Source organism: Microtus oregoni, unplaced genomic scaffold (genome assembly GCF_018167655.1).
Source record: "Microtus oregoni isolate MIOR12 unplaced genomic scaffold, Mior012 000023F_ref0000262, whole genome shotgun sequence".
Taxonomy (NCBI): Eukaryota; Metazoa; Chordata; class Mammalia; order Rodentia; family Cricetidae; genus Microtus; species Microtus oregoni.
This window is the reverse complement of record NW_024543082.1, coordinates 7,841,066-7,866,749: the sequence shown is the minus strand read 5'-3', so window position 1 is coordinate 7,866,749 and position 25,684 is coordinate 7,841,066. Positions and strand designations below refer to the sequence as shown.

The 25,684-nt window shown below is 38.8% G+C and overlaps 1 protein-coding gene across 1 annotated transcript in view; it reads left to right on the top strand.

Annotated features, from left to right (window-relative positions):
• The window catches only part of LOC121461753 (ABI family member 3 binding protein), a 213,048-nt gene that overhangs the window by 94,930 nt on the left and 92,434 nt on the right, over window positions 1-25,684 (top strand). Inside the window, exons 5-10 of the mRNA XM_041673008.1 lie at window positions 5,164-5,345; window positions 5,857-5,912; window positions 17,941-17,989; window positions 19,101-19,172; window positions 19,606-19,698; window positions 24,420-24,497. Of these exons, the coding sequence (XP_041528942.1) occupies window positions 5,164-5,345; window positions 5,857-5,912; window positions 17,941-17,989; window positions 19,101-19,172; window positions 19,606-19,698; window positions 24,420-24,497 (530 nt within the window). The remainder of the gene's footprint in view (window positions 1-5,163; window positions 5,346-5,856; window positions 5,913-17,940; window positions 17,990-19,100; window positions 19,173-19,605; window positions 19,699-24,419; window positions 24,498-25,684) is intronic.

Below are 25,684 nucleotides of genomic sequence, written 5' to 3'. Positions count from 1 at the left end.
CTTTGCTGATGGTTGGAATACCGCATTGAGAGCACTTATAATCTAATTTTAAAATGACCCGAGGAGAAACTAGACATCGCTTCTGTTCATTGCACAATCTTTACAGAACACCTGCTGAGTGTCAAGAGGCTCACAGCTTGTTTTAAAATCAAGAAGAATTTAATTCACTCTTTCAGCATAACACCTACTCTTCAAGACTTAGAGCCTTCTACCTTATGCAATTATCAACTTAGTGTTGAGAAAGGCCAGTTTGACTGATGTAGTGGAGGAGGCTTGGAAGCTTGTATACGTGAAAAAATCGGTATGAGAGAGGGTATTGTAATTGAAATAGAAGAACTTTACAGACTGATTTGTTTTTTTAACATGAAGTTGAGGATCTTTGAAAACTATGGAGCATTTTGTCCCATTTTCTTTGTTGGAAGGCTATATAAAATCAAGCTGATTGGAAAGCCGTGAATCTGAATCTTGGCAGCTCAGCTATCAAAGGGATCCTGACTCATGCCTGAAGTTAAATCCTCAAGAATATATCTGTACTAGGAAGGTGGAGTCACGGGGCCCATCCGGTCTGATTTTAGCTTCTCAGCATTTCTCTAGGGTCCTTTAAGAGCCAGGAAAGGGTGGAAAGGGGGAGGGTAACAAGAATTCCGTGTAGCATACTTGTCAAGTGATGCATTTCATGAATCACTATTGAGAGTTTGACTTACAAGACACAGAGGACTCTATCATATAACATTTGTTACTGGTAGCAATGAATGTTCTGGCTGGAATAGCCTCTTTCACTCACTGGACTTTCTGCTATTTTGGAATGGGGATTGAAGTCCACAAGTAACCTTTACTGGTAAAAAAGCAAGCTAGTGACTGGGTGCAAGCCTTTCTAGACTCTGCAACTAGTAAGAAAGTGGGCTATGTATACAAAGACTCTCCACTAAGTTACCAACTTGGAAGGCCCCTGCTGACTTTATAGATATCAGAGCTGGGCACAGATTCTCCACTACATATCCTTAGAAGTGTTAAATCCTACCTTAATACCCTGCCATTGCTATATGAAAATTCTCAGACACTTTTAAACAAAGATTATACCTTTTTATTTTGCAAAGTCCTCACTTTATCTTCAGCCTTGGCCCCCACTTCCTAAGTTTCCAGGCCACTGTATTTGTTTTTTTAAGAAAGTGCACCTAGAGAAACTGGAGAACATTCAAGTAAACTTAGTCGTTGGGGGTATCTGGTCAATTTTTTTAGTCTGAGTGAGTGACCTTAAAATTCATAAATAAAACCAGTTAACCTGGATTTTAGTTCATTTAGCTTTGAAAGGTGTGGAGCAGGGGGAATCATTCTAAGTTTTGAGAAAAACATATGTAAAGGTATTTTAGGAGCCCTAAAGGAATATATACTTACTGTGTGTTCACACCATCATGTGTGCAGCTATTTTGTTCCTGGTTATAAATGTATATTTAAAGATGGAAAGGAATCACTTAGCTGTCAACACCACCTCTGATATTGTTTATCTCCTCGCCTGTTCACAAGCCCTCAAAGCTCTATTATAACTAGGACATTCTCCCACTATCTGTTACCTCCTTACAACATTAAGAATGATAATATGAAAATTCACCTGCCTAGCTCTGTCAACGATGTGAAAGCCTGCAGTTCACTCTGCAGTGTGCCCTTTTATCCAGTGTGCATTTGTGTACACCTATGTTGGTGACCTGCTCTATCCGTTCGTTCTTACCTGTCTGTAGAATAGTGTGACACTCACTCTTGTGACCTGCAGCCTGGCTTAGTGAGGCTGCTAAAAACAGAGCCAGTGGGGCTTTCTGTTAACTGTCGTCCCTCTGCCACCTCCTGAGATGAAAGACACTCTCTGGCACTACTGGGAAAGCCAGTATTAGGCGTTGGTTCTGAAAGCCAGTGTTTACATTCATAAAACAAGATTAATAATTTCTACCATACAAGAAAGCTTTTGTGATAATTAATTGAGACAGTCAAACCCAGCATAGCCTCGACATGCAAAGCCTAGTGCTGAGGTGACATCTGCTGTAGCTGCACGCTGGGATGACATCTGTCGGGGTCCAGTCTTGACGGGCTTATCTGTTTCAGGGTAGGGGCATGTGGATTAGAAATGTTAAGGAAGAGGTAGAAAGAAATACAGAGACATGGGATAGTACTGGAGGGCAACCCAGTGAATACTGAATATGTCCATGTTTATTTTCCATATGCTTATACCTCAATCCAAAAAGGAGGAAGAAGGCAGAAGACTGCTTTAGCATGACTCAAAGGACAAACAGAACAATCACTTGCTTCAATACCTGAGACATCAAGCTGCTATTTTCTGAGTTGAGCATTCTGATGTGTTAGGCAGGATGTGCAGTGACAACACCTTAGATCCAGTATCCTGTAGGCAACCACTCCCTGGGTCAAACCTCCTGCTTTGAAAATGAAGGAGGAGGAATAGGCTTGAATTATCTGACCTTTGGTCAGTGTGGAGTGAATCCACCCCGATGGGCCATCTTAATATTCAAAACACCAAGTAACCACACCCTAGGTCAGGATATCTTGTTTGTAGCCACTCCTTAAGTCAGACTTCATGTCAATAACTTTGAAAGAGCAAGAGAAGGCTTAGCTCTCTGACCTCAGTCAAGGTACAATGGACCCACTTCTGTGGACCTCCACAGGGGACTGGCTTACTGTGATGTCTAAACTGGAGGATTATGCAGCCTGAAGCAAGTAATGATGATCTTAATTTATGTTCTATATTCTTACCATATCTCTAGTTTAACTAGTAATTTTGCTTTTTAAAAAAAGATCACAGTAATTGTGTTTTACTTCTAAAAAGTAGTCCTGTATATACCAGAAATTCTGAGGTTTATCTTCTACCAAATTGAAAAGTATTACTTTTGTTGCACCTTTCACGGAGTGAAAAAGCTTGAATTCTTCAAATTATGAAATAGGTGCACTATTTATAATACCTAGATTCTGTTCTCTATACAACTGGAAAGGAATCACTATCTGGCATCTCTATCTATCTATCTATCTATCTATCTATCTATCTATCTATCTATCATCTAGCTAGCTAGCTAGCTAGCTATTTATCATCTATCTATTATCTATCTATCTATCCATCTATCTATCTAGCTATCTATCATCTAGCTAGCTAGCTAGCTATTTATCATCTATCTATTATCTATCTATCTATCCATCTATCTATCTAGCTATCTATCATCTAGCTAGCTAGCTATTTATCATCTATCTATTATCTATCTATCCATCTATCTAGCTAGCTATCTATCATCTATCTATCATCTATCTATCTATCTATCATCTATCTATCTATCATCTATCTATCTATCTATCTATCTATCTATCTATCTATCTATCATCTATCTATCATCTATCTATCTATCATCTATCTATCTATCTATCTATCTATCTATCTATCTATCTATCATCTATCTATCTATCTTCTATCATCTTTCTTTCTTTGAAACAGGGTTTCTCTGTATCTTTGGAGCCTGTTCTGGAACTAGCTCTTATAGACCAGGCTAGTTTTGAACTCACAGAGATCCACCTACCTCTTCCTCCCAAGTGCTGGAACTAAAGGTGTGTGCCACCACCGCCCGGCTCTAGCATTTCTCTTTCACTTTTCTAAATGACTAATAATTGCACTGAGAATTCTGAAGTTCTGTTGCCACCCAACTGTGCTGCTACATGGCAAGCCGACTTGTGATTTAAAATTTAGAACAAAGGCACACATGTTCTCTTAAGCTTTAAAAAAAATCTGGACAGCAAAACATTTAACTGAGTATTCTGGTTGAAGTCTCTTGTGTGTTAAGAAACTTGAGTGACAGCAAATAACCACTTTGGCCTATAGAGAGAATTAAAACTAATGTAAATGCCGCTGTGGAAAGCACAGGACTTGTGACAGAACGGCTGACAGACCCAGTTTAGGCTAAGGATGAAGAGAGACTTCTGTATGGACATGACCCCCCTCCCAGGTGACAGCCAATGGAAAGGCAGCCATGAGTCAGAGAAGATACAAAGGTTAAGAGGCAATATTTATCTGTGTATTACTTCCTGATCCAGAAAAGATTGTGACAGTAAATATGTATTGTTTCAGCTTGGATTTTCCAGGGAGAAAAAGATACTGAGACAGGATTGCTTCCAAGGGAGCATCCTTGTGAACAATATCTGAAGAAAGCAGAATGAAGAATGCAGATTTAATGGGCAGGGCTGCAAAAAAAAATTGTATAATAGCAACACAGACCCCAAACCAGCTTTGATTGACTGTCTGTGAGCATTAGGGGTAACATTGACTGTTAGAAGAATCTCCTGGTGGACCAGAATGGTGGGACCTTTATAAGCCCTCTCTTTCATATCAGTTGAGGATGTAAACACTTTGGAAGATGTGTCCAGACATTCTGATGGTTGAAGGTGTTCTAAGAAAACAAATTCTTCCTTGAAGTGGGTCTGAGCGGCACATCATCATACCCACCACAATACTCAATTTTATAGAAGGCTTTTACAAGTAAGCAGGAAATAAACCAATAATACAATAGAAGACAAAAGGAGAGAATTTGCACATTAGAAAAATCACAGATTATCAACAAATAAATACTAAATTTGTTCAAACATTGTTGGGAGAAATGTCTTTTGTGGTTTAGTTTCATCGTTTATGTATTGCCTTGGCAACAGCATTTCTATTCGTTGTACAATAGTTGATGACAGTCTCTCTGGATATGACATACTTCTTTAAGATGGTTCATTAGAATATATTGTAACCAGGGGGAATTCCCACAATGTGTGTGGGCGGAATATAATACTATTAATTGATAAATACATGTGACTAAGTAAATTGGAAAAGAAAAAAAGAAACTTGAGTGAGCTGGAGAGATGACTCAGCAAAAAAACTCTTAGCTGCCATTCATGAGGACCTGAGTGCAGATCCGAGCACCTATGTAGCTAGCCATGCATCCTGCAAACGTGTGTAACCTTAGTCCTGAAATATCCAGTGGTGTTTTCTGGGTTCAGACATACATGTGCCTGTATACACATGTGCAAATACACTAATAGAGCTGCATGTACATGTAAGTGAAATGAATCTTAGAAACTTAGAGTTATGTTTTGCATATCCCTGTGTTTCTCAAACATCGTATTTTTATTATTCAACAGATTTTATACAATTCGATATAGAGAAAAAGATAAAGAAAAGAAATGGATTTTTCAACTCTGTCCAGCTACTGAAACAATTGTGGAAAATCTCAAGCCCAACACGGTATATGAATTTGGTGTAAAAGACAATGTAGAAGGTGGAATTTGGAGCAAGATTTTCAACCATAAAACTATTGTTGGAAGTGAGTATCCTCTTGATCCAATATAGCGTTCATTCTTTTCTAATTGGTTAGTTTAAGTCACTTCACTAGCTGTATAATATGAGATAAATTCATTTCCAATAGCTAACATGTTCTAGTGTTTAAGAAAATACAAAATGAATAGAATTTAAATATTGATATTTCAGAATTTTTTATAATGTGATTTTTCTGAAAATAGATAATGAACATGGTGGCTCCAGTCATTATAGTATTTTAAAATATATCTTTGATGTATGAACAGAAGATGAGCTAAACAAATGCAATGCCAGTATTTGTAATATCACATGGGGTGCTAGGCAGTGGAGGTGGACACAGCCTGCTACGGGAGCCCTGAACGTCTCTTTCTTACCTATGTACTCACACATGAATACTTCAAATGATAGTAAATGAAGCTCCATGCCAAAATAGAGTGTAGCTTGGAATTATCCCCACGGTGAGCTAGAATTAAGGAATAAGAAGAATAAAAGTAATGACATTTCCTTCTTATTTTCAGGTAAAAACAAAGTAAACGGGAAAATCCAAAGCACTTATGACCAGGTCCACACGGTGGTAGGTGCTGATTTATCTTTTTAAGATTTATCTTTAAAAACGTTCATAGCTGTGTTATGTTTCTACTTAGATGTAGGAGATCACCCTACCTTGAGGTACTGAGGTTATCTACTGGACACTGGGTGAAATGCTCAATGATTTAGGAATTAGCTGCCTTTTGTTTTGAAAATGATAGAAATAAGCTCCCAAACCCTTCCTAGTTTGTTTGAAGCTCTCCAATTCAAAGAGTCAATGCAGTAATTCTGGTTATTTATTTGAATATTTTAGAGTATTTTATGATTTTGTTCATTCTGCCTGTGTGCATTTGTGTGTGTGTGTGTGTGTGTGTGTGTGTGTGAAAGAGAGAGAGAGAGAGAGAGAGAGAGAGAGAGAGAGAGAGAGAGAGAACAACATATGTGTGCAGGTGCCTGTGGAGGCCAGAAGAGGGCATCAGATTCCCTGGAACTGGAGGTAAAGGCAGCTCTATGAGCCACCTAGTGTGCTGGTACTGGGAATCAAATCCAGGTCCTCTAGAAGAGCAACAATCTTTATTATTGTAGATAATTATAGATTGTTTTTTATGTAACACTTTAAGAGCTTATGGATAGCTACATGTTCTAGGTGCACTGATAAAGTTCAAATTGTTCTGGTTTGCAATGATAAACAGTCAGCTTGGTTTTGAAACGTGCCCAGCCTTTGCTCAGTTCAGTAAATGCTTGTGTGTGTGTTTTGAGCCTTACAGTTTCCAGTCCTTACTGATGCTCTGAAGGGTTACATGCTTTCACCGTTTTCTCTCAGTTCAGCCAGTGTGTCCCCAGGAATCCTTCAAATCAGTCATGGATAATGTAAGACATTGTTAAAGCCATCAGTGGAAGAGGTGTTAGCATTTCACATCACATGCTCAAGTGTAAGGTGAAGCATGCTACATTGCTGAGCAGATAGAAGGGGCACCAGGGTGAGAAAATTAGGAATTGGATACTGACTTGATTGACTGTGTCACTTGGACCATGCTATCCCATCTCTATTGCTCCCAGCTCTCTTACCTTGACAGTTGTCCCATTTTACTTTCTTTATAGTTATAGTTACTCCAGGATATGTACTCCTATCTGAAGATTTGGAACTAGGAGCCCCCAATGGGAGAGAACATGTCACACTTGTTTCTCTGGGTCTGGGTACCTAACTAGTTTATTTCTAGTTCCATCCACTTACCTGCAAAGTTAATGATTTCATTTTTTTCCACTGAATAGTATTCCATGGTGTATATATTACCACATTTTCATTTCCTATTTGTCAGTGGAAAGAAGGGCATTTAGGTTGTTTCTGTTTCCTAGCTATGGTGAATAGAGCATCAGTGAACATGGCTGAGCACATATCTGTGGAGTCAGATGCTAAGTCTTTTAGACATCTGTCAAGGAGCAGCATAGCTAGGACATATGACAGATTTATTTTTAGCATTTTAAGAATTATTTCCATAGTTGCTGGACCTGTTTGCAGTTCCACCAAGAGTAGATGAAGTTTCCGTTTTTCCAGTATCTGTTTTAGCATTCATTGGTTTGTCCCTTGATCCTTTTGTTCTGACTGACATAAGATGAAATCTCAAAGTTGTTTTGATTTGAATTTCTCTAACAGTGAGGGACAATGAACATTAAAAAAAATATCTCAGTAGGATGTGTTTTATAAAATTATATACAGAAAGGTTTTTTGAAATAGTGGATACTCCAGATTTTGGGCTAGGATAGTACTATCTTCTTACTTAACTGTTCCTTAACTAGAGTAAAGTGACCTTTATCTTTTCTGATTAGTTTAAGTTTGATTTAGTCTACCTTGTCAGCTGTCAGCTGTTAAGACAGTGATGCCTACTTTCTTCCTGGCCTCGTTTCACCTTTTTACTCTAAATTTGTGCCTATCTTTAAAGCCAAATGTGTTTCTTGTAGATAATGGGTAGGTGAATTTTGTTTTTTTGATCCATTTAGCCAGCCTGTGTAGAAGGAGCGGAGGGCCGCTTCCCGCCACCCAGCTCCCAGCCACCAGCTCCCAGCCACCAGCTAGCTTTACCCAAAATAATTACACGGAAACTGTATTCATTTAAACACTGCTTGGCCCATTAGCTCTAGCCTCTTACTGGCTAACTCTCACATCTTGATTAAACCATTTCTATTAATGTGTGTAGAACCATGAGGTGGTGGCTTACCGGGAAGATTCTAACCTGCGTCCATCTCAGAGAAGAGAGCTATGGAGTCTGACTCACTTCCCTTCTTCCCAGCATTCTGTTCTGTCTACTCCACCCACCTATGTTCTGACCTATCAGGCCAAGCAGTTTCTTTATTAATTAACCAGTGAAAGCACACATAGAAAGAAGACCCACCTACATCAAGCCTGTGTCATCTAATTGTAGAACTGGGGCCATTATATGTATTTATTGCTGATGTTGATTTGGGTGGTTTGTGTTCTCAGTATCACTTTACATTTCAGTAACTAGACCTTCATTTTCCTTCCATCTCCACAGACTTAAGTTCTCTTCATTGTGTCTATGTCTTTATTGAATTCCATTTTTAAATTCTGTATTTTCTTCATCATTCCCATCTGCCATAGGTTTGTGTTTCTTGGGCATCACTGAGGTGTTTATCTCTTTAAGAACATTGATCTGCTGCTTTGTGTCTTCTTTACACTCACTGAATTCCCTTTACACTCATTAAATTGCTCAGTTTCCAGGTTATAGGCATTTTAATTATCTCTGATTGAGTTCTAACTTGATATAATTAAATTCCTATTAACAGTTTAAGTTTTTAAGGCTCTTTAGTATTAATGGGCAAATTTCTTTCTAAGATGATTATTTCAACTTACGATCTTTCAAGTAGGTAACAAGCGTTTATCCTGCTTATTGATAGTGTGTATTTCTATTGCTAACGTTTTGCTTAACATAATAGTTTCAAAGTTACAATGATTTCCATTTCTATGAATACTGATAAATTGGTACTATCTTTGCTTTGTTTTCCATTTAGTGGCCATTAGTTGGGGCTCTTTGTTAATTGGGAAGTGTGTGATTTTTTTCCTGATTAGTTTAAAGACTTCATAGACTAAAGAATCTTTAGTCTATGACATAGACAAAGAGCCCTTTGTAATGTCATCTAGATTTTTTCCCTTACATTTGCCATCAACTTTGTTGGTGGCAATTGTTGAGAGTCTCATCTTAAAATGTGCTGTATCCAGAGATTAGACTTCATCATACCGTCAGTTGTGTTCTAGTTTTCAAGGCCTTTCCCTCTTCATACAAAAGATGAATATACATCTCCCTTTATAATTTTTGGTTTTGCAACAGTTAAGCTCTAAACTCCATGGGTTTCCCTTCTCTGTCGTGTCCAATAAGGCTCAGCACTTTTCTAAGCAGTCTGTTGGCCTAGCAGCATGGATTGAATAATGATACTCTCTAAAGTCTCTTTGATTTTGTGTCTCTTGAGATCAGTCAATATTACATATGAAAAACCAAAACTGCTACATTGCAGAAGAGAAACAACAAGATACAGCTGCTGCTTCATCCTTCTCTTTCAGCTCTGTATGTCAATCATTTTTATTTATTTTTGTCAGAAGACCTCATGTAGGATGCATTCTCAGTGAGATTGGGAAAGATGAATGATTATTCACCACAGCAAAATTTAATTTCTTATTCCTTGTAACAAACAGCTGTGATAGGGCTGGAGAGGAGCTTCCTACATCTGTGACACAGAGCCAAGGTTGTATCACTTCCATGTGTGAGGTGGAGCACCCCCGAATCTAGCCAGCTGCGATGAGCTGTACTTGAAAACTCTCGGTTATTTCCAAAGGAAAACCCAAGTTCATTGAAAAGAAGCTTCAGAGCTCTTCTGTGAAACTCTTTGTGAACATCTTCTGGATAGCAAAGAAGTGTCTCATGGAGTGACTTCTGCTCTCAGGCAGCCTTGAGTCGTGGGAAAGCTGCACAGGAGCCACACAGGACAGCCGTTGTCTGTGCAATGTGGTCCTGTAGAATCCATCAGAAAGTTGATATGATATTTCAGATGTGCATTTCAGTCCAGACCAAGCCTGTGCCCCAGTATCCACCCATGTCTTCTCTGAGACCGATCATAAAAGGGAGTGTTTCAAGAGGCATGCGATGTCTTACTTTTCAGTTTTAAGTAAAAGACCCATTGAAGATGGTTTTCATTCAATATTCTCATGTTTAAACCTTTGAAACCACAAAATATCTTAGCACCCTCCTAAAAGAAGTATTTGATACAGGAAAAGTATTTTAACATTAGGTATCCTTTTCAAAAATAAATAATAATTAGGTTAAACGTTTGTACATTAAATCACCCCCATCTTATCTCCCTGATCATATTGTATACTTAAATTTATATATGCAGGCATGTATTCTGTTGGCAGGGACCACACAAATTGTGCCGGGGACATGAGGAAGGTTCTTTTCTGATTAGTTAGTATCTTTGTTTTACCAGTTGCTAAGTACCTTCAGTGATGTCACACCTTTCTTTACCTCTAAAATAATGAAGAATAAGCATAAACAAAACTCTGATTTTTCATATATAACATAAATGCATCATTTGAAATGCATAAAATAAAGAAAATATTTATCATGATATTCATGATGGTTTTCTCCTTTCAGAATCTACTATATTCCTTTATAAAAAATATTTCTTCTCTTCTGTATTACTTTCTGTCCACAGTTCCCCCAGTCACTCCTCCTTTCCATTCAGGGCCAGGATTTCCAAGGGATATGAAGCAAACACGGCACATCAAGTTATGATAAGACTAGGCACATCTCCTCATATTAAGTCCGGATGAGGCAACCCAGTAGGAGGAAAAGGGTCTTAATAGCAGACAAAAGAGTCAGAGACAGTCCCTGCTCTCACTGCTAGTGGTCCCACAGAGATACAAAGTAACACAGCCATACATATATGCAGATGGCCTAGGTCAGACCCATGTAGGCTTCCTGATTGTCATCTCAACTTCAGTCTCTCTGCGCCCCTCTGAGCTGAGGTTAGTTGATTCTGTAGGCTGTGTTCTCATGGTGTCCTTGATTATATCCCACCCTCTTTTTATGATATCCATTTTTAGTGTAACATTTTTATTTATTTCTTGACCACAATAGATTACATTTTTTTACAAAAATAAGTATCTATTACCAAATGCTTGTTACTAGGTTTTATTGAAAAATCAAATGACTTATATTTAAACACATTTTCTCTTTAAAAATTCTTAAATCTAATTTATTCAATAAACAACACCAGTTATTGAAGTATGTATTACAGTTGAATGTATTTTGAAATGTAAAGCTATTCGATGCAACTTTCCTGAGAATCTCTATTCCTTTAAACTATGATGCTATTTCTACCCTTTCATTTTCCATTCAAAATCAAGTCACTTTAAGAAAGTTACACTCACGACATGGAGGATCCCTCATAGTCTCCTCCTAAAGTCCCCACGTTTTAACATGGTGGCACTGAAGATTTCTAACAGAGATTTTGAAGAGTGTGTTCAAACCATAGCACCATTCCAGCCATGATGTGTGATGAACTTCTTTTATTATTATTATTATTATTATTATTATTATTATTATTTTGGGTTTGAGATCCCTTATTATCCTGTACTTTCCCTATTTGTTTTTTATTTCTTTTTTCCATATTTTTTATTTAAAAAATTTACTTTTCATATACCAATCCCAGTTCCCCCTCTTCCTCTTTTCCTACTCCTGCACCTCCCCCCTTTCCCTCCCCCATCCACTTCTGAGAGGAGGAAAGGCCTTCCTTGGAGTGTCCAAAGGGTGTGGCAAACCAACTTGAAGCAGAACCAACCCCCTCCTGCCCCCCTGCTCCTGTATCAAGGCTGAGGAAAGTATTTCACCATAAGGAATGGATTTCATATTCCCAGTTCATATGCCACTGCCAGGGCCACCCCAACAGACCAAGCTGCACAGCTGTCGCCCACACTCAGAGGGTCTCGTTTGATCCCATGCAGGTTCCCAAGGTCCATAGTCTATGAGCTGCCAGGAGCTTTGGGTCAGCCATCTCTGTGATTTTTCCCATTATGCTCTTGACTTCCCCCTACCTTCAACTGAACTCCAGGAACTCAGCCCAGTGCTTGGCTGTGAGTCACTGCATCTGCTTCCATCAGTTACTGGATGTAGGTTCGTGTATCTTTCTGGGTGTGGGCTACCTCACTCAGGATGGTTTTTTCTAGTTACATTCATTTGCCTGCAAATTTCAAAATGTCATATTTTTTTTACCACTGAATAATACTCCATTGTGTAAATGTACAACATTTTCTTTACCCATTATTTGGGTGAGGAGCATCTAGGTTGTTTCCAGGTTCTGGCCATTACGAATAATGCTGCTATGAACACAATTGAGCAAATGTCCAGTCCCACGTATTCCACACCCTACGGCAGGTGAGATGGAGTCCATATCTGTCCCTCCAATACACACTCATGGGTGTTCAGTAAAATGGTATGAATGTGTAAAGTATAAGATTGATCAGAGAAATTAACAATGAGAATTATCTTATGATCTCAGTTACAATTAAAACTATATAGTAAGCACCCTTCATTGTTAACATCTGTTCTCTTAAACAGAAACTTCAATATGCACACACAAACATTGACCACAACATCACACACACACACACACACACACACACAACACACACACACACCCAGAGGTTTATATCTTATTTCAGCTAACCAGAAACTTGAAGACTTTCAAAAATCAAGCATGTTAGAGTCAATTTGAACCAGATGTTAGACTGAAACAGTATGTTTTGTAACTTTCATTAGAACATCCTAAAATGAATTAAAAGCAGAATTTAAAATGACCAAGTACTTCTCATGTGGTTTAGCTCTTGAGTCCTTGAAATTAGATTTTGAATACCCCTTAGCTCCTCCCCAAATGGACAGTTGCAATATCCCAGGTCCTGAAATTAAAATTAAACCCTCAATGGACTCTCTGATGCAAGAAAAATGCCAAATGAACAAACCTTCTAAGAATAGCCTTCCTGATTAGCACTGATATTAATTAAAGCTAACTTTCAATACTGTATCAGGAGGGAGTAGCTATAGGGCAAAGGGTGAATTTAACATTCTTTGTGTGGTTGCTGCTTCTGCTGTGCTTATTTCTACATAGTCAAAGGGTTTCTCTAGTCATGACAATAATAGAACAGGACAGACCCTCCCCCCTCAGTTTATCTCCATTGGCTTTCCCCTTCTACCTTAGTGTTATTTTCACACTGAGCAAGACCAACTTCATACTCTGTGATTGCCCTGGTAAAGGTATAGCACGATGGCTATAGCACCCTGTTAAAGGTTAGTACAACCTAAGATGTCTTTAAAGAGACAGGATTTTCTGAGAAAAAGGTGGTTTATCTCTTCCAGAGCAGTAAGGGTTATATTCACCTCCTAACATGTTGTACACATTCAGAAAAGATTTGCTAAAAGAGGAGGATAGAAATTGCAGAAGGACGTGATATGATGATTGGATGTTCCAGCAATATTTGGGGTTAACAAGTAGAAAAGCTAAGATGGACATCAGAGAACCTGCCTAAGAACATGGCTGCCAGCGGACAGCAGTATTGCACCTATGTGTGTCTCACTTAGATGTTTTGTATGGCTATAAGAAGATGCCACAGATTTGGGTAATTCATAATGACCATAGATATATCATTTATATCATTTTCAAGGCTGGGAAGTTTAAGATTAAGGAGCTGACATCTGAGGAAAGACTTCCTGATACATTATACTGTGGCAGGAAGTAAAAGGAAAAGAGGGAGATGAGGCCAAAGTTGGCTTTTAATTATTGGTGTCTTAGCTGGGTTTCTATTGCTGTGGTAAATACTGAAACTGAAAGCAATTTGAGAAGGAAAGTGTTTATTTTACCTCACAGATTACAGTTCATCACCAAGAGATGTCAGCCAATAGCTCAAAGAGAACCCTGGAGGCAGAAATGGAAGCAGAAACCATTGAGGAAGGCTTGCTCTCCATGGCTTGCTCAGCCTGCTTTCTTAGACTACTCAACACAACTTGCCCAGGAATGACGTGGTCCCTGTGACTTGGGCCCACCCATGTCAATCTGATAGAGGCATTTTCTCAGCTGAGGATCCTCTTCCCAGATAACTCTAGGTTCTGTCAAGTTGGCAAGAAAACAATATGAATAATCAGAAAGCCCATGGCATTGTTGGCTAACCCACTCCTCGGCAATGGGGATCTCTCATGACCTAGTCATCTATTTTAGTTATGCCTGCATACTATTGTATTGAAGATTAAGCATTTAATATGTATATTTTGAGGGATGTATTCAAACCATAGTAGAACACCGGCCCACACTACATGGCAGCCTAAAAGCATGTTGCTACCTCCCTCCTAAACCCTAGCTCCATATTCCAAACCCTAGTTCCATAAATCCATACCCGTGGCTCAGCATACATTCCTCAGTGTCCATAGGAACCAAGCCTGTGAGAACAAGGAAAGAGTAGCAGTTTCTTCCTTTCTTTCTTTCTTTCTTTCTTTCTTTCTTTCATTAAAGCATTGAACATAAAACTCAAGTGAAATTGGGCTATAATTGATTAAATCTTGGTATTATCACATTTTGTTTCCTGGTGATTTAAGGTGACATATTTCCTTCCACTTTACTTCATAAGACACAGGAGAAGGACCCACAGTGTGGATCTCTTGGTGGGAACTTTAGTCTTTGGTAGATATACTGAATAGCTGTACTTTCTTTTTTTTTCTGTACTTTCTTAATACCCTTAAAAAAAAACAGCTGGGCAGTGGTGGCACACGACTTTAATCCCAGCACTTGGGAGGGAGAGGCAGGTGGATCTCTGTGAGTTCAAGGCCAGCCTGGTCTACAAGAAACAGTTCCAGGACAGGCTCCAAAGCTACAGAGAAACCCTGTCTTGGAAAAAAAACAAAACAAAACAAAAAACAAACAAACAAAAAAACCTATCTACTGAGATGTAGATATTTGTTCATTGGCCTAGTCTTAGTCTCTGGATTTCAGATTAGGAAAGAAAACAATTACAGCTTTAGATAGAAATGCATTCTGCAGCTAAATCATCTCCTTATTTTGGCAGCACACCCTGTACCTATATTCTTGTCATCAATTTAATAAAACATTGGTCAGTTCTCAAGCAAGGACTCAGAACAGAAACTGTTTTCCATTCATGTGATGAGTGGAATAGTTTCCACTTGTCAAAGAAAAGTTTGTGTGTGAGAAATCACTGTAGCGTAAGAACTATAAATTGGTGTGATCCAATTCAAAGGCGAGCAACACAGCCAGGTTTTCGCCTAGAGTGTGCTAGTCTTTGAGAAAGTTCACATTCTGCAAAATATTATGATAGGACTCCTAGGACAAATGGACAGATACTCAGATGTCGTGGTAACTGTAGCCATAGACCTGCCCTACTAGGACTAGAAAGATAACCAGGCTTCCGACAGGAGGCTCTCCTATAACTGGAGTGTGCTCTACTGGCATTTAGAATTCTCAGAATTCTTGATCTCATGGATATAGAGAATTGAGTGGTGGCTAAGGGTGGGAAGAGAAACATCAAGAGAGGGGGGATGTTAAGGCTTCAGTTAGACAGGAGGAAGAAGTTTTTGAGAATTATTACACACCAGAAAGCAACAATCAACGTTATTGAAATATGTTTAAAATGTCTCACCATAAGAATGGCCAGTCACATTGTATAACTTAATCAAAACATCACATTGTATCTCATAAGCATGACATACTTATAAATAAATTTAAAGCTATGAATTGTAAGAAATGAGCTGTTTGAACGTGGCAACAACATCGTTAGCAGTGAGAGGTGGAGACATAGGCTGGGAGGACATGCACGGAACAAGCAGAGTAGTGTCAGGGCTGCTAGGGGTGGGGGCATGGAGCAGGATAGAGTGGTAGGGACAGTCTGTCCTCAGTGGGAACTGTGTGCACGTGCCATAGTGATGAAGCCAGAAGGGATCTTTCTGCCAGTGTGAGCTCAGAACTGACAATATTTTGTCTTTGCTATGAGTGAGGTTCTCTTGTGTTTTTCTATTTGTATGGTTTCCCTGTTCTTGCTTTGGAAAAAATATGGCAAAGACACTTTTCAGTCATTTTTCTGTCCACCAGTGGTAGGTGACCGAAGTTGCAGTGTGGAAGCGTGTGTAATTGGTAAAGTAACGTGAAAACAGTTTTCTCTGATTGTAGCTATTGTAACTCACTTGTTTAAGGAACTTGGAAAGTAAAGGTATATGCACAAAAATTAATGGCAATTTGTAATAACTACTGCTAAAATTATGTCTTTCCTCCCAGTCTGTTGTTTGTATTATGTATGTATGTATGTATGTATGCATGCATGTATGTATGTGTGTGTGTTATAAAAATGTGTTATAGTGTGAGTGGGACTATATTTGTAGTCTTCATCTTTTTTCAGGCTGTTATAATAGAAGTAAACCATTTGAACTACAGCTTATTGAACCCAAACCTGAACTGAATGAAGTTGTTTTCAACTGTAGTAATAAATGCACCCCCACACATGATTATCTGTACCTGACTGAGTAGAAAGGCTGGCATGGTAAGAGGAATTACTGGGTCAATGACTGGAGATCATCCTTTAAAAATAAATATTCAATGACAGTAAATTTTTTTTAGTATTTAAACATAGTACAGGATGGTAATTAGACAAGTGTAGAGTTGGTGCTATGGCCCCTCTTTACCATGTCTTATTATACCATTCTGAAAATGATAAGGTGTCACCACATTTCTTTCATGGTTGTGAATGCCTATTTTACCAATGTCTGACATTCAGTGCACACTCAAAATAGGTAGGTCTGCACATGTGTCTACTCAGTGTATATGAGTTAAACCAAGTGCCAAAACCTGGCCATTCTTACTCTTTCAACAACTCAACTCTAATCCTCCTGTTTGAACTCTCTGCTCTTCTCATCACCTCTCTTCACACCTCTCTCATCTTCTCCACCTTTGGCCATGTGATTGTGTCTGTCAGTGATTCCACTTTAAAGTCTAAGCCTGTCCCTAGGCACTGTATGATATCAAAACATCCCAGATTTCAGAGACAGTTGGGGCGAAGGAGAGACAAATCATGCATGGCACCCTCTAGGTCACTCATTGTCTTCAGATTGGGGAGTCCCTCATTTATAGATCAGTGCAGGGTGATTACATACGGTTTCAATTTTAAGAAATATCTAGTTCTGAGAACCTATTCTTCTGTCTTAGGCAATAAATGGTAATGCTAAGAGTTCATGGTGGTTGTAGTATCAGCAATAATGGCAGCACCAGTAGGTCATGCTCAAATAGTCAGACTTGAGTGGTATTAAAAGATAGTATGTAGCTCAACATCTTTTTGAGAGAAAATGTGAAGATAGTTCTTGGTTGGGCCATACGGCAAACAAAACAGAAATGAACTCTATCCCTCTATAGAGGATTTAGTTCCTTTCAACTGCAATTTCTTTTTTTTTAACTTATTTATTTATTAAAGATTTCTGTCTCTTCCCCGCCACCGCCTCCCATTTTCCTCCCCCTCCCCCAATTAAGTCCTCCCCCCCCCCTCAGCCCGAAAAGCAATCAGGGTTCCCTTCCTGTGGGAAGTCCAAGGAACCCCCACCTCCATCCAGGTCTAGTAAGTTGAGCATTCAAACTGCCTAGGCTCCCACAAAGCCAGTGCGTGCAGTAGGATCAAAAATACTGGGAAGTCACCAAGGCCAGCTGGCCTGGGTCTGGAAAAGCCTGTGATAAAACCGGACTCTCTGAACATAGCGGACAATGAGGACTACTGAGAACTCAAGATCAACTGCAATTTCTAAGTAAATGAGACTTCTGAAGACTTGCCTCTGTGAGGTTTTAGCTCTTTACGGGGTAAACAAATGAGTTCAGTACAATGGAGACGAATGTGCTGAAAATCTATCCAGTGACTGCTAAACCGCTGTCATGGGTGACTTCATTAAAGACATGAAAGGACTCCTCTCAGAATTCTGATTCATTTTTAATTAACAGTGATGTAAAAACTGACCTTCTCTCTCTCTCTGCAGCCAGCGTATGTCCCGAGGAAGCTAATCCCAATCACAATCATCAAGCAAGGTAATTAATCGCTGTATTCAGCAACTGCTGTAGTCGGCTGCTTAGTTGAACACACGGTGCTTGTTTTCTCAATTCTTCTTACAATGGCATTTGGAAAGCATTCGAAGAAACTAGTGTAAGTTAGTAAACTCGTGGTTAATACATACTTTGGGCTGTTACCAATGTGAAAAGCCTTGGCCAAATCTTACCATTTGGGCAACAAAGCAGTGGTACCATGTGTCACATTAAAAAAAAAATAATCAGTTAAACATGTTGGGCTTTACTTTGGAGCTTTACTTAGAATTAAGTTCGCCCACACGAGGAAGACAATTAGGAGACCATTTAGGATACTTAGAATGCAAACTGTGATTTAGTGGTCACTTAGGGGAAGTAAAGATGTCCCACGTTTTAAAAATTAAAGTGTTGTATTTCATTTCTGTGTCCAGTTGTTTTGTTTTGATTTCCAGTTTTCAAATTATTAAAAATGACCCCGTTATTTCCAGAAAAATCTCTTGGTAGAAGAGCTAAAACCTTAAAATAGTTCATTTTAAGGAAACACAGTATCCTAAGTATACACTAAAGTCATGGTCACTTACTGCTGGAATCACTGAAAGATTCTTCGATTTGAAGATAAATGCTTTTTAATCTATTTTTTCCAAGGCAGGGTTTCTCTATGGCTGCCCTGGAACTGACTTTGTAGACAGGATGGTCTTGAATGTATGGAAATCCACCTGCCTCTGCCTCCTCAGTGCTAGGATTTAAGGCATATTCCACCACAGCCTGGCTTATGGTTTCTAATTTTCTATTGTCTTGTTATTGCACTATTGTATGCTAGTTCTTAACTGCCTTTTTGGAAAGGGCGGGATGCATAGGGAGTAGAGACAGATGGGATTTTCCGCTGTTTAGGATGGGATACTAAGGGAGAGTGATAAAGAGATGCTTTGTTACCCCCAAAGCATGGATGGTAAAGCAAGGTATATCAGATTCTTCTGTTGATTCTGTAGCCAATCCATTGAATTGCTTCTGTTCATTGATAAATTTAGATTAATACTGCACAAGGTATTAGCTTTTTATTGGTTTCCAAAATAATCCCCATCACACTATTGTTTTTTTTTTATATATATCTCACCAGTGATTCAGAATGTTACCCACAGGGCTTCAACAAAAGCCCCAGAGAAGACTCCCTTTGGAGGAACAATACTAGGTAAGTCAGTCGTGAAATGTATATCTAGGATAGACAGTCTTGGGTATCTTTTGATGAGAGAGTCCTTGCAGGGATGTGTCCTGTGAGCAAGTGTGCTAAAGTGACTGTCAGTCCATTTCATTTCCTGTTTAATTTCACTTGTGCCCAGTCTAAGCTACCAACCAAGACACACTGCCTTTGTCTTGGCTGTAGCACATGCAGAGGCTTTGTGCCTGTGAGAGCAAACTCTGAGGATTTCTGGTGATAAGCTCTAGATGTGGAAGATACCCATTTAAAAAGGTGCTATCGAATTTTGCCAAGATTTCCAATGTGGAGCTAAAGTTAACCAAAGGAAGGGAAGGACCGATCTTTGAATTCTACTTTATAATTCTCCATTCTTTGATTTTGTCTGGTACATTTTTTTCCTCTTACATTTATATCTCTTTCCTTGCAGTTCATCTTATTATTCCGGGTCTTAATGATTCCACGGTAAAACTTCCCACATCCATAATGCTTGAGATTTCGGATGCACTCAAGGCACAATTAGGTAAGCAGGGGCTTTTCTGTGAGCAGTAGCACTGGATAACACAGCCCTGAGATTACGTGAGGAATATTGCGGATGAGACATTTGAGAACAAAATAATGAGTACAGAGAAGAGCCTGGAGGGTCAGAGACATTAGTATCAACAATTTTGTATGGAAAGCTATTTTATACATGTACCTGCACATGTGAAGGAAAAGTAGGTGTCAGTAACTGAAAGGTACTCATTTGAATAGGTATAATTTTCAAGTAGGGAATTTTTCTTAAATTATAGTCTTCGAAGTTTGTTATAAGGGACCATTAGATATTTTCCATAAGAGTGTATGTAAAGGGACATTAGAATGAGAATATGCTTGAGTCTGGTGTTGCTGCCTTCTTCTAGAAAGAATTGGGAAAATGTGTGTAATTAAGAAAGCATTAGCCAGGGCCCCTGGCAGTGGCAACAGGATTTGTTCCTACTACTTGTGCTGGCCTTTTGGAACCCATTCTTGTTGTGGGAGGTCCTTCCGCTCCCTCAGCCAATAGCCGCTGAGATACCAGCCCATTGGGGCATAGTCTCTCCCTTTTTCTGACCAATGGGCTGGTATCTCAGCGGCTATTGGCTGAGGGAGCGGAAGGACCTTCTGCAACACATTCTCTTTGCATGGATAACTTGCTCAGCCTGGATATAGTAGGGAGGGCCTTGGTCCTTCCTTGGAACAATGTGCTTTTCCCTCTCTGTGGAGTGCATGGGGAGTGAAGCTGGGGCAAGGTAGAGGGAATGGGAAGAGTGGAGGGAGTGGGAACTGGGATTGGTATATAAAATGAAAAATGATAGTTTGCTTTCTTTTTGAAAAAATAAAATGAAAAAAGATTGGTATATAAAATGAAAAATGATAGTTTGCTTTCTTTTTGAAAAAATAAAATAAAAAAGTGAAAAAAGATAACACTAGTAAAATCCCCTTCAAAGAGACCCAGAGAAAATAATTCTAGTTGTTATATTTGACTATCAAATTGAGCTCAAAGTTGTCTCTTTTGTCATAGATCTGAAACTTAGATGATGGCCATTCTGACTGAAGCAGATGGACTCTTAGGATAGTTTTAATGTGCATCATTGATGATTAATGATGTGGAATATTTTTGCATTTCCATGTATATGTATATAGTGTGCATGTATTTAAGTATTTATACTCGCATGTCTAGGTGTATGTGCGTGCGTGTGTGTGTGTGTGTGTGTGTGTGTGTGTGTGTATACATGTGTACGTATGGAGGCCTGAGGTTGATGTGGAAATCAACTTGGATTACTCTTCCCGGTTGTTCAATGAGATTGGGTTTCTTAATCAAATATAAGCTTATTGTTATGATTAGTCTTTGTGAGGCATCTTGTTCTGGGAATCCTGTTTCTGCCTTCTGAGGTTAGAATGATAGATGGGCCTCCCTGCATGCCCACATGGAATTTAGCGGGTTTCAGGGATCTGAAGTCTTTAGCATTATGTGACAAGTGTTTAACCACTGAGCCATCTCCTTAGCTGGTTTTGAGCGCCTCTTAAACTGGTTAGGAAGCAGTTTACAAATAGTACCCATGTTTCTCCTTTTGAGAACTCTGTTTATCCCATTTTTACTTGGCCTGTTTTCTTAATGTTTAGTTTTGTTGTTGTTTTTTCAAGTTCCTTATGTATTCTAGACACTGATTCCCTATCAGATGTATTGCTCAAAAATACTTAATACTTTCTCATATGCTATGGGCTACCTCTTCATAGGGTTATGGTTTTCTTTGCAGTACAAAGGTGTCTGGGTTTTCTGAGACCCCATTTGTTGGTTTTATTTACTGTGGAGTCCTATTCCAAACATGCCTATCTATGCCTAGATGTTGACATTCCTTCTTTATCATCTAATAGTTTCAGAATATCAAGTCTTATTTTGCTTTTAGTTGATGGTGATTAAACATACTTATGATTTATAGTTCAATACAGGTATATAAAGTGTAATGATGAGTTCAGGATAATTGTCATATTTATCACTTCAGACATATGCAATATCTTTGCATTGGGGCACTTTAATTTCTCTCTGCTTGTTATCTTGAAATGTCACATTAATTGCTGTCAGTCAGAATCATCCTGTTGTGCTATAGAGTGTGGTGGGAGTTCTTTATATATTTTAGACACTGAGTCTGTATGTGAAACATGACTTTAAGATGTTTTCTTCCAATTTGCAGGCTTCTATTCATTTTGTTGATTAATTATTTTGCCCTGCAGAACACCTTTTTTTTTTCAGAAAAGTTGTGTAGGCATAAATACTTTTTATGCTACCAAGGGAGAAATAAACTTCCCAATGATAGTTATTACTGCAATTCAGAAAAGTCATATTTTTGAGGCAGTAAATCAAAAAATAATAATAACCCCATTGCCGCAGAGCCGATCATGGGCCACCAAGAAATGCAATAGCTTTTATTCTAAGAACACATGGTGTGAATAAAAGAACAAGAAAGCTAGTAGTATACACACTCGTCTCCAAAGGACTTACAAAGGGCTTGCCAAAGCTAGGACATACCTGCCAAATGTTAAGAGAAACAACAGAGTTGAAAATAGTATGAAAGAAAAAAATGGAGAAAAAAGAATTTACTGAGGTTTAAGCCATACTTGGATGGTGTTTTACTCTGTCACGATAACAGGTGTATAAAGTGTAAACAAATGCTCATGGGTTGGAAAGTGATATCAGAACTCTCATTTAAATATATTACCCATCTTCTAACTACTCTGATATCTGGTGTCTCATATTTAGAAACACTATATACCTTTATAAGAAATTGTGTGAAGGTACAAATATATCTTGAGAAGATGGTTTGCCATGTTTCCCCATTTGTAATTGCATTTTAGGTTAATGTGATTGGCAATTGAAGGCAGCTATTGAATCTAAGAACCTGAAGCAATCCAGTTTGTTGTCCCCTACTGAGTCTAAGATCTTGGGAGAGGGAGAACTGCAAGGGAGACACACACACACACACACACACACACACACACACACACACAGAAAGAGAGAGAGAGAGAGAGAGAGAGAGAGAGAGAGAGAGAGAGAAAGATGGGGGAGAGACAGACAGACAGACAGACAGACAGAGTCATGAAAACACAGGCATACGAAGACAAAGTTCTGAAGTTCGAGAGGTTTCCTAACCAGGCAGAAGTTCCCAAAACCAAGACATAGGATATTACTAAGTGAAAAGGGAAAGAGTAACAAATTGCTCTGATGGAGTTGGGAGCACAAGGTGATGGGGACCTTGCACTTTCCATGTGAAGAGTTCATCTTCCTGAGGTGTACACTAAAAATAATACATACAGAGCTCATGAGAAACTTGTGAGCAGAATTATTCTTTACTTGCTAACAACCAGAATGGTTCTAAGTTGAAGCGGTGGATATAAAAGATGTCCAGAAAGAGAATCTTAGCAAATTTTAGAAATTTTCAAAGAATTTTCATACAATATTAGGTGTGTATGGTTGGTCATTACAGAAAGAGCTCTTGCTCTTTAACTAGACCTGAACAGTGTTGACTGTTTCTGTCACTTCAGCATGCTGTGCAGCCCTCCACACTGGCTTGACAGTGGAGGCCAGCACACTGTACCTTGTCCACTGAAGTGTGCACTCTCAAAGTCGACATCTGCCTGCTGTCTAATTGCTTTCAAGTCTGTAAGTAGTAAGCACATGTTGTGTCCAGACTAAATGAAAAGCAGAAAATGGGCTGCACACGAGTGATGCTGGCTATTGCTGGTTACAAAATTCACATTCTCAAAAAAAAAAAATTGAGAACACAGAGTAGATCAGTTTTCTGCTGGGGATGAGTGTGGCCCAGGGAATTTCAGGAAATGTTTGGAGATATTTCCAGTTTAAAATCTGAGAGAATATCTTTTTCAGAGGTTGGACAATTCTGATTTAGAAGTGTTTTCTTTGAAAAAACACCTAAGTTTTAGAAGCAAGGTTTCCCAAAAGTTGCATAAAGAGAGAAAACCCTCGATTTTGCACCAAATTCCCAGAGACCAAAAGAGAAGCTATGTGTTAACACGTGTTTTTAATAAAATCCCTTGGTTGTCAGTTTGTTTCGATACAAATGTGTCCAAATAGCATACTTTCTTAAGTATCTTATTTGTGGGTTTCAAAATTTTCAGTGTCATAACCTATCAGAATTTTTAAATCATCTATAATAATAGAAACTCTCTATTGACTTTTAAAAAATTAGCCTGTACCTGAATAAAAATCAAGGAACACTTACAGGTCCAACTATGCCTCACAGAAGAAACTTTAAATTGATGAGATTTATTCAAGTGTTATATTGTGATTTTGTCACTCTTGTACCAATGAAGATCTTACAGAATTTCTTGGATTAATAGAGAAGAATTTTGAAGTCTGTCTTCTATTTATACTAGCCGTGAGAGGAATGAACTCTTAAGTTGCCTGGCTGGTAGGAAGAGATGCGTGTTGATATTTTGGAGAGGTTGCTCAATGGTTGAGTGCACTGTTGCTACCTACAGAAGACTCTGGTTTGACTCCTAGCACCAATCTCACAACCATCTACAACTCCAGTCCCCTTTCAGACCTTGGTGGGCACCAGACACCCTCCTGGTACACATACATACAGGCAGGCTCCTACACGCAAAATAACAAGCTGAATCAATAAAAATCGTGGTTGACTATGTTTGTAATAAGTAAGTTTGGACACTGTAATACAAAGAAATGAAGCATTGTTTTTCTTTTTTCAGCTAAGAATGAAACGTTTACATTAGCAGCAGAATCTAAAACGCCAGAAGTTGAAAAAGTTGAAGCCCAGCCAGTAACAGGTAATGAAATTCCTATGATGCTACTGAGAAAGTAGGTGTGTTTCAGATCGTGAATGGAACTACAAACCCATTTTTTAAAGCAAAGAACAAAAAAGAAATCGATTTTGATCATAAGCATAAAACGATAGGAGATTCTAGGGCTTTACATTTTGGGAAAGAACAGATGAACATCGAGCGACTGGATGATGGACATGGCATATGGCATGGAAGATCGGTGTGCTTTTGACAATGACTGAAGATGCCATCAACACTGAGGCAGTTTAACTAAAGGTAATGCCTTGGTTCATGGCCTTTTCATGTGTACGAATACTGTGGACACTTTTCATTGCCCAGTTACCTTCACAAGTGATGGGCATAGCAAAATGTCTTATACCCATCATAAATCCATAACTTGATAGTGACGAAAATGCATTGAAAGAATTTAGAAACAAATGTCCCTACATATTAATACCCTTAATATAGAGAGTATGCAATAGTTTGGTTAAAAAACAAAAACAACTAAAGAAACATGCAGTAAGTAGTGTCTCCATAATTTATTGTTGTTACTACCAAACCCAACATCTGTTCTCCACATAAGTCTGCCCAGCCTAATTCTCTGGGGAGACATTCGTCTTGGAAGGAGTGAGATTTTGCCAGTGTAGTGCCACCTTCTCCAGGAGTTGGTGACACAGACAAGTGGCAAGCACTCCCTGCAGCTCACCATTAGTTAGAGAGCTCCCATCAAAAGGGAACCTTTTGATTCACAATATTTCTGTAGCTTGAGGTCTTTGTGGTATTCTATTTTCACTAAATTTGGGGACTTACGTCTGGTCTAGAGAGGATAGGTTTGGTGCCATAACAAACAACTTGAAGAAGCAGACTGAGCTAGAATGTATTGACAGAATGGATATTGTCTTGTCTTAACAAGAAGTGGGCCTTTATAAGACAGGCGGAAGCTGTTTGAGCCGCTAGCAGCATCCAGTCGAGTGATATTACAAGGTAGTGTTTTGTTTGGTAACTTTGCTGCCCTCAGTTACTGTAGAGAAAAGTGCACTCAGTTAAATGAGCACTGGGGAAATGAATCCATTTCTGTGTCAAACCTTCTGCCCAGCTTTCCAACTCACACTTTCTTCACTTGGCAGAATGTCTGATGAGAGTCTACAGCTTTCCCAACTTTCTGCCAAGCCCTCCCCAGAATTTTCCACTTC